Source organism: Salvelinus sp. IW2-2015, unplaced genomic scaffold (genome assembly GCF_002910315.2).
Source record: "Salvelinus sp. IW2-2015 unplaced genomic scaffold, ASM291031v2 Un_scaffold7164, whole genome shotgun sequence".
Classification (NCBI taxonomy): domain Eukaryota; kingdom Metazoa; phylum Chordata; class Actinopteri; order Salmoniformes; family Salmonidae; genus Salvelinus; species Salvelinus sp. IW2-2015.
In genome coordinates, this window is record NW_019948424.1 from 17,546 (window position 1) to 27,592 (window position 10,047).

The window sequence follows — 10,047 nt, forward strand, 5'->3', positions numbered from 1 at the left end:
GGGGTAAGGGACAGGGGCAGGGGCTAGGGGGAGAGAGGAAAGGAGGGGGGAGATGGGGAAAGAGGGAGGAAAGACAAAGAAGGGGAGAGGGAAAGAGGAGGGGAAGATGATGGGGGACAGGGGAAGAAGATGGGGACAGAGGAGAGGAGGATAAGAGGGAGGAAAGGGAGAGAGAGGAGTTACTGTGGAAGGTGTATCTACTGTATAGTAGTCACTCATTGAATCATTATTCCTAGCCCATAGAAAAACATCTGAAACAACAGAAAGGCTATCAAAAAACAGCAACATTCTTAGAGACATTGGATAGATATATTATTAATGAATATGATAGTGAGTAGTTAATGTTGACTGTGCCGGCATCCCAAATGGTACCCTAGGGCACTAGTATGCACTACTGGGACACTACAGGGCCCTGGTTAAAYGTGCCATTTGGAACGCATTCTATTACTTACAATGGTGAGTCAGGAGTGAAGAGACGCTCTGTGCAGGCGACTTCTGTGGGGAAAAAGAACACTTCTTTCAGGGGCCCTCTGGATATTTTCCGGGGCCAGAGGCGACAGAAGAGCCAGRCCAACCACTCCACACTGAGAGTGAGGGCCACAGCCCCCAGACCCACGATCTTCACCATCTGAACCACTGACATCTGTGGGCAGAGGGAGAAGATGTCATGAAAATGTTGAATGGAAGCGSTAAATTACATARAGTAGGCCTTCCCACCTTTTCCCCTGCCTTTCAGCTCTTGGTTAGGATTAGCCTAGCTAGGGTGAAGTCTTGACAGCTAATGATAGTTAAGGTCTGTTGGGTATGCAAAACAGCCATTAACTTGTGAACGGAGCTCGTTTTCACCAGTTTTATAAGGACAATGACATCGCTAGCAAATAATGGACCACTGCTGCAGCCCGGTGCAGAGGCTATAGTTGATAGTTAGCCANCCAACCACTCCACACTGAGAGTGAGGGCCACAGCCCCCAGACCCACGATCTTCACCATCTGAACCACTGACATCTGTGGGCAGAGGGAGAAGATGTCATGAAAATGTTGAATGGAAGCGSTAAATTACATARAGTAGGCCTTCCCACCTTTTCCCCTGCCTTTCAGCTCTTGGTTAGGATTAGCCTAGCTAGGGTGAAGTCTTGACAGCTAATGATAGTTAAGGTCTGTTGGGTATGCAAAACAGCCATTAACTTGTGAACGGAGCTCGTTTTCACCAGTTTTATAAGGACAATGACATCGCTAGKAAATAATGGYCCACTGCTGCAGCCCGGTGCAGAGGCTATAGTWGATAGTTAGCCAGCTAAATTAGTTTATTAGTCAGGGCCATCTAGCTATCTTATCTCTGCAAGTRTGAGCTACCTTCATGCAGTCGCTATTTTTGTAAGAACACTTTCTCAGTTCATACATGCTGTGTGCTAGAATTAACTCTTATTTTAAACCACTTTAGCTACCTTGACTTTTTTCACCGTCGAGCATCTGTCTTCACGATGGACTTAATTGAGTGGACTTCGAAGACGAAGGTCGTCCAGTGCTCTAGAGCTGTCAATCAATATAAAACTCGCGGGATATTTGCAAKGTTTCCACCAATCAGGGGATAGTTMTTAAAGAGGTTGAACATATATTATTATTTTGTGAAACGTATGATGTAGAAAGATAGGTTGTTTGACAGGGTCAGAGAGGTTGGACGGGGATGATGGGATTAGTGAGGTTTATAGGGAATAATTTTATTGTATTAGAAATGCAGGGTTAGTTAAGAGAATATAGTGGCATAGATAGGTCGTGAAAGGATTCACACTCCTGTACAGTTGGTGTATGTGTACGCACGTGTCAGTTGGTTGCGATTCGCCAATAAAACTTCAAGAAGACAAAGAAGAAGACGACGACAGTTGTTCATGTTAACTTCCGGTTCTGAAGGTGATCTCAGGAGGAAAAATGGCGGAAACAGATGTTCTGTTTGAATCAGATGGCGTGTCGAGTGGAGATGAGAATAATTTGATTACAGTGACGAATGCAAAATGAAATAAGAGAAGTAAAGTGTTAGTGGAACCTAGTAAATCCAAATGTAGTTGTGAGTATTGGTTGGAATAAGGGGTTTGGATCGATGTTGTTTCCTGGGAAATCCGTTTGAAGTCTATTAAAATTGTGGATGCGTTGGATGAGGTGGCGTCGATGAGAATAACGAGAAGTGGGTTTATTTTTTTAGTTTGTTTCTATCGAACAGATGTCGGATTGGAATGTGTCGTGTGTGGATCTTCGAAGCAGGGCGCCTATCAAGGGTGTTATCTCTGGGGTGGCGCTAGAAGTAAATGCAAAGGATATACGTGAAGAATTGGGTCAAGTGGTTGGTGCACAACGACTGACCCGCATTGAAAGATGGAGTGCGGAAGCCCACTCCATCCAGCCATTCTATTGTGTTTATTTTTTATGAAGAGTCTCTCCCTTCTCACGTGTATTTGGGTTATATGGGATTCCATGCAAGAGCCTTCATGCCCAAACCCCATGCAGTGTGATAAATGTAAATTATTTGGTCATGTGTCAATTGTATGTGGACGGGAGGTGTATTCTATGCCAGCTGAGCCTAAATGCTGCAATTGTGGTGGTGAACGTGCACCCGAATTTCTGAAGTGTTCTGTTAGGGTGAAGGAGACGGAGGTGGCAAGAATAAGGGCTGAATTTCTGAAGTGTCCTGTTAGGGTGAAGGAGACAGAGGTGGCAAGAATAAGGGCTGTCCAGAATGTATCTGGAGGCATTGAGAAGAGAGGAAGGAGTGAAGTTGAAGAAGTAATGGTAGTAGTAGAGACAAGATGTTCCGTGTCAACAGAGGGATCATGACATTTTGCATATTAAGGTGGACGTGGTAGCATTTATTACTTTGGTTATTGCAACTACACAGCACAACGGAGAGGAATTTGGAGAAAATAGGCATCTTGTGAGTGTGCCTGAGCATTTTTGGGGACTCAGTGACTTTTCTGCAGAGGCATTACAAGGAATCCTGTCGGTGAACGCTCCGGCCTCATAGGCACCTGAGCCTGTGTAGGGATGTGACTGATGTTTTTGAGTGTTTTGCATTATCTCGGGTCCCCCTTCCGCAATGGAAAATATATTTTGTGTTTTGTTTCAATACTCCGTACATTAGGTGGCGGCATTACACCAATAGGTGTAGTCTGCCATAACTTTAAAGAAGAAGAGAAAGAAGAACTTCCGGTTCTCCTTGCTTGCTTCTTTCTCCACTAAAAAGCCGGAGTGTGGTCTTAGGACAGGTAGCTAAACAAATACATCGTTTCATGGAGAAATTATATAATATAAGCTAGCTTGGTGATATATAATGTTGTACTTTCCATTATTAAAACGAACCATTCGGTTTCATGATACTATACAATCGGCAAGGAGAGATGTTGGAGAGTTGACTGAGTTTATGACAACAACACACGTTGTTGTTGTCGCTAAGCTAGCTAGCTAGCTACATGCACCTAGCTAGCTAGCGGGATTATATTGTTAATTTACAGTTTACAAAACGTTGATTTGATTGAACGACTGCGATCTATTCAGTTACAAAATTGCATTATTTGTCTTTGATGTACATTTGCTCCACAGAGTTTAGCCAACTAGCTAGCTAACGTTACTGTACACGTGAAGACTACCTAATATGGGTCGCCGCAAGTCCAAGAGAAAGCCCCCTCCAAAGAAGAAGCTTACTGGAAATTTGGACACTCAATTCACCTGTCCATTCTGCAATCACGAAAAGTCATGTGATGTGAAAATGTAAGTAACAAGTACAGTATATAAAGTGTATATATATCACCGTTCAAAAGTTTGGGGTCACTTAGAAATGTTGTTTTTTAAAGAAAGCAAAAAAAAAAATCATTTAAAATAACATAAAATTGATCAGAAATACAGTGTAGACATGTTAATGTCTGATTTTTGGAAACGTCTGATTTTTAAGAGAATATCTACATAGGCGTACAGAGGCCCATTATCAGCAACCATCACTCCAATGGCACGTTTGTGTTAGCTAATCCAAGTTTGTCATTTTAAAAGGCTTATTGGTCATAAGAAAACCCTTAAGCAATTACAGCTGAAAACTGTTGTCCTGATTAAAGAAGCAGTAAAACCGGCCTTTAGACTAGTTGAGTATGTGGAGCATCAGTATTTGTGGGTTCGATTACAGGCTCAAAATGGCCAGAAACAAAGCAATTTCTCTCTGAAACTCGTCAGTCTATTCTTGTTCTGAGAATTAAGTGTGTGTGTGTGTGTGTGTGTGTGTGTGTGTGTGGTGTGTGTGTGTGTGTGTGTGTGTGTCTGACACACAACACACACACACACACAGGATGTTGCCTGCAATGACAACAAGCTCAGTCCGATGATGCTGTGACACACCGCCCCAGACCATGACGGACCCTCCACCTCCAAATCGATCCCGCTCCAGAGTACGGGCCTCGGTGTTATGCTCATTCCTTCGATGATAAATGCGAATCCGACCATCACCCCTGGTGAGCCAAAACTGCTCGTCAGTGAAGAGCACATTTTGCCATTCCTGTCTGGTCCTGCGACGGTGGGTTTGTGCCCATAGGCGACGTTGTTGCCGGTGATGTCTGGTGAGGACCTGCCTTACAACAGGCCTACAAGCCCTCAGTCCAGCCTCTCTCAGCCTATTGCGGACAGTCTGAGCACTGATGAAGGGATTTGTGCGTTCCTGGTGTAACTCGGGCAGTTGTTGTTGCCATCCTGTACCTGTCCCGCATGTGTGATGTTCAGATGTACCGATCCTGTGCAGGTGTTGTTCACGTGGTCTGCCACTGCGAGGATGATCAGCTGTCCGTCCTGTCTTCCTGTAGCGCTGTCTTAGGCGTCTCACAGTACAGACATTGCAATTTATTGCCCTGGCCACATCTGCAGTCCTCATGCTCCCTTGCAGCATGCCTAAGGCACGTTCACGAGACTGGAGCATGACACGCTGCGACAGTGTTCATGCCTGCATCTTTCTTTGGTGTTTTTCAGAGCAGTTAGTAGAAGGCTTCTTTAGTGGTCCTAGAAGGTTTCATAACTGGTGACCTTAATTGTCTACCGTCGGTAAGCTCTGTTAGTGTCTTAACGACCGTCACAGGTGCATGTTCGATGAATTGTTTAATGGTTCATTGAACAAGCATGGGAAACAGTGTTTAAACCCTTTACAATGAACATCTGTGAAGTTATTTGGATTTTTACGAATTATCTTTCAAAGGCAGGGTCCTGAAAAAGGGYTGTTTATTTTTTTTGCTGAGTTTATATATGCATACATTTCTTTATTTTTACTATTTTCTACATTGTAGAATAATAGTGACGACATCAAAACTAAGAAATAACACATGGAATCATGTGGTAACCAAAAAAGTGTTGAACAAATCAAAATATATTTTAGGTTCTTCAAAGTAGCCACACTTTGCCTTCATGCTTTGCACACTCTTGGCACTTAAAACAAATCAAAATATATGAGATTTTTCAAACTTTTTTGGGGTACTACATGATTCCATGTGTTACTTCATAGTTTTGATGTCTTCACTATTATTCTACAATGTAGAAAAATAAAGAAAAAACCCTGGAATGAGTAGGTGTCCAAACCTTTGACTGGTACTATGTAGAGGTCGACGGATTATAATTTTTCAATAACGATTATTAGAGGACCCCAAAAAAGCCGATACCGATTAATCGGCTGTAAAAAAAAATAAAACTATATATATATATAAATAAATAAACAATTAAAAAAGTGTTTTGTGTGTATATATATATATATATATATATATATATAATTATATTTTTTTGTAATAATGACAATTACAACAATACTGAATGAACAGTGAACACATTTATTTTATTTTAACTTAATATAATGCATAAATAAAATCTATTTAGTCTCAAATAAATAATGAAACCTGCTCAATTTGGTTTAAATAATAATAATGTCGGAGAAGAAAGTAAAAGTGTAATATGTGCCATGTAAAAAAGCTAACGTTTTAGTTCCTTGCTCAGAACCTATGAAAGCTGGTGGTTCAATATTCCCAGTTAAGAAGTTTTAGGTTGTAGTTATTATAGGAATTATGACGTGTCGACTGTTTCTCTCTATACCATTTGTATTTCATCTATCTTTGACTATTGGATGTTCTAATAGGCACTTTAGTATTGCCAGCCTAATCTCAGGAGTTGAAAGGCTTGAAGTCATAAACAGAGCTGTGAATCAAGCATTGCTAAGAGCTGCTGGCAAACGCGGTAAAGTGCTGAATGAATGCTTACGAGCCTGCTGCTGCCTACCACTGCTCAGTCAGACTGCTCTATCAAATATCAAATCATAGACTTAATTATAGTATAATAAACACAGAAATACGAGCCTTTGGTCATTAATATGGTCAAATCTTTCAGTGAAATATGGAAGTGTTCCATATTTTATCGAACGGGTGGCAACCCTAAGTCTAAATATTGCTGTTACATTGCACAACCTTCAATGTTATGTCATAATTATGTACAATTCTGGCAAATTAGTTTGCAACGAGCCAGGCAACCCAAACTGTTGCATATACCTTGAGTCTGCGTGCAATGAACGCAAGAGAAGTGACACAATTTCCCTAGTTAATATTACCTGCTAACTTGAATTTTTTTAAACTAAATATGCAGGTTTAAAAATATATACTTCTGTGTATTGATTTTAAGAAAGGCATTGATAGTGCAATGATTGTGCTTCTTTCGTGAGTGTGCTTTTGTTAAATCATCCCCTGTTTGGCGAAGCAGGCTCTGTGATTCGATGATAAATTAACAGGCACCGCATTGATTATATGCAACGCAGGACAAGCTAGTAAACTACACATGGTTGATGATATACTAGGTTAACTAGTGATTATGTGAAGATTGATTGTTTTTATAAGAAGTTTAATGCTAGCTAGCAACTTACCTTGGCTACTTGCTGCACTCGCTAACAGGTGGTCAGCCTGCCACGTTTCCTCGTGGAATGCAATGTAATCGGCCATAATCGTCGTCCAAAAATGCAGGTTACCCATTTTTGTTATGAAAACTTGAAATCGGCCCTAATTAATCGGCCATACCTACTAATCGGTCGACCTCTAGTACTGTGTGTGTGTGTGTGTGTGTGTGGTGTGTATATATATATATATATATATATAATATATAATATATATATAACACACACACACACACGTATATGTGTATACATTGATGGAGCTACAATCTATCTGCAATATTAAAGCTGATCTGTTCCTTAAAAAAGGGGGGTAAAGTAAGGTATGGCTTTCTCCCAAATGGCAAATCAAAAGAGAACCATCGTGCTCTTCCAAAAGTTTGGCTGGTGCGTAAAATCTTCAAATTCAGACAAAGGAAGAGGTGTAATGGGTTAGCACTCAAGAATATGTTGCATAAAGCTTACTTCATTATTCAATGTTTTAAATATAAAACTTCATCAAGGATGGCGTACACAGACGTTACCTACCAAATGGCACCCTATTCCATACGTACTTTAACCAGAACCCTATGTACCCTGGTCAAAAGTACACTACGTGACCATAAGTATGTGGACACCTGCTTTTCGAACATCACATTCCAAAATCAATGGCCATTAATATGGAGTTGGTCCCCCTTTACTGCTGTAACAGCCTTTCCACTAGATGTTGGAGCATTGCTGTGGGGCCTGGCTTGCTTGGCTTTCCAAATCATCCTAAAGGTGTTCGATGGGGTTGAGGTCAGGGTTTTGTGCAGGCCAGTCAAGTTCTTCCACACCGATCTCGACAAACCATTTCTGTATGGACCTCACTTTGTGCACGGGGACATTGTCATGCTGAAACAGGAAAGGGCCTTCCCTAAACTGTTGCCACAAAGTTGGAAGCACAGAATCGTCTAGAATGTCATTGTATTCTGTAGCATTAAGATTTCCCTTCACTGGAACTAAGTGGTCTAGCACAAACCATGAAAAACAGCCCCAGACTATTATTKCTCCTCCACCAAACTTTACAGTTAGCATTATGCATTGGGGCAGGTAGTGTTCTCCTGGCATCCGCTAAACCCAGATTAGTCTGTTGGACTGCCAGATGGTGAAGCATGATTCATAACTCCAGAGAATGTGTTTCCACTGCTCCAGAGTCCAATTGCGGCGAGCTTTACACCACTCCAGCCGACACTTGGCATTGCACATGGTGATTTTAGGCTTGTGTGTGGCTGCTCGGCCATGGAAACCCATTTCATGAAACTCTCGACGAACAGTTCTTGTGCTGATGTTGCTTCAAGAGGCAGTTTGGAACTCGGTAGTGAGTGTTGCAACCGAGGACAGACTATTTTTCCCACTTCAGCACTTGGCAGTCCCATTCTGTGAGCTTGTGTGGTCTACCACGTCGCGGCTGAGCTATTGATGCTCCTAGACGTTTCCACTTCACAATAACAGCACTTACAGTTGACTGGGGCAGCTCTAGCAGGGCAGAAATGTGACGAACTGACTTGTTGGAAAGGTGGAATCCTATGACGATGCCATCTTTAAAGTCACTGAGCTCTTCAGTAAGGCCATTCTACTGTCAATGTTTGTCTATGGAGATTGCATGGCYCGTGCTCGATMTTATACACCTGTCAGTGTACCATGGGTGTGGCTGAAATAGCCAAATCTACTKATTTGAAGGGGTGTCCACATACTTGTGTGTAATGTTATATATTTTAGTGTAGTTCTCTAGGAGGTAGTGCACTACAGGCTGTAACTCTGACATTTTAATGATGCAACTATTTATTAATACTTTGTTTTAACTTTTCATTTTCTTGTATTGCCAACAGGGAAAGGACCAGAAATACTGGGATAATATCATGTACAGTTTGCCTGGAGGAGTTCCAAACCCCCATTACCTGTATCCTTTGAAGTCTATTGAACTCAAACACAACAGCTATTGTTATTATAATCACATTGAGTATGTTTACATGCACCCTAATAATTTGATATTAAACTGATTATGGCAGATTATGCAATAGTCATATAAACACCTTAATCTGCGTAAGGTCAAAATCGAAGTAAGCGTACACGGATTAAAACAACTAGTTTTCTGAGCAATCTTTCTAATTATTAGGCCGCGTAAACAACTTTAATCTGCGTTCCAGTGGTGTATTTTATCTGCGCATATGCTAACACCAGCCAAGCGAGCCTCCCTCTTTAGCGCGAGTGAAGTGAGTTCGGTACAACGTCTTAGGGACTGTAGATGATTTATAATGAGGGATACATGGAGAAATTGGATCTCTGACATAAAAATGGATGGCCCTCCCTTCGGTAAAATATATATTTTTACCCGACCCTCCCTGAATGCCTGGGGGGGAAAAACAAGAGACAAGTGAGCCCTATACTGAAAGAATAATGAAAACATAAAGTGGATAGCAGAGAACATGCCTACTGTTTACCCTCACTCCTAGGACAGACCAGAGCTTTACATGCTGACCAAACCGCACGCATGCGCCATCACGGAAGTTGATTTTGTTCACCCAAGCGATCAGGACACGCAGGTTGAAGTATCAAAACAAACTCTGAAGCAATTATATTAATTTGGGGACAGGTCAAAAAGCATTAAACATTTATGTCAATTTAGCTAGCTAGCTTGCTGTTGCTAGCTAATTTGTCCTGGGATATTAACATTGGGTTGTTATATTACTTGAAATGCTTAAGGTTCTCTACTCAGACAATTAATCCACAGATAAAATGGTAAATTCGTTTCTCGTAACCTCTCCTTCCTTCAGGCTTCTTTGGATTTTATTTTGTGGTTGGCAACCAACTTTACAGCATTACTACAACCGACTGGAATGGGGACATAAGTTCATCTTTCAATCACCCATGTGGGTATATAGTCCTAAAAACTTATGAGGCGATGGGAGAGGCCGGAGTTGCAGCGCAAATAGAACCAATTTCTATTTTAGCGTACGGCCACGCAGACACTCGAGCAGTGTGGGTGCAATGATTGAATAACATGTATGTGTAACTTTATTTTGCGGTGTGGTCAGCATGTTATAGTCAGTTAAGAACAAATTCTTATTTTCAATGACGGCCTAGGAACA

The 10,047-nt window shown here is 41.4% G+C and overlaps 1 protein-coding gene and 1 long non-coding RNA gene across 3 annotated transcripts in view; one reads left to right on the forward strand and one right to left on the reverse strand.

Moving 5' to 3' along the window:
* The window catches only part of LOC112079186 (mitochondrial cardiolipin hydrolase-like), a 7,974-nt gene extending 7,331 nt beyond the window's left edge, over window positions 1-643 (reverse strand). Inside the window, 2 exon segments of the mRNA XM_024145207.2 lie at window positions 1-23; window positions 453-643. Of these exon segments, the coding sequence (XP_024000975.2) occupies window positions 1-23; window positions 453-643 (214 nt within the window).
* A 1,268-nt stretch (window positions 644-1,911) lies between these two features.
* On the forward strand, window positions 1,912-10,041 carry LOC112079185 (uncharacterized). Of its 2 annotated transcripts, none has more exons than XR_002895880.2 (4): window positions 1,912-2,179; window positions 3,131-3,254; window positions 3,589-3,756; window positions 8,788-10,041. It is a non-coding gene; the product is annotated as an uncharacterized lncRNA (long non-coding RNA). The 2 variants fall into 2 exon arrangements; XR_002895881.2 differs by having other exon boundaries at window positions 1,912-2,062.
* The last annotated feature ends 6 nt before the right edge of the window (window positions 10,042-10,047 follow it).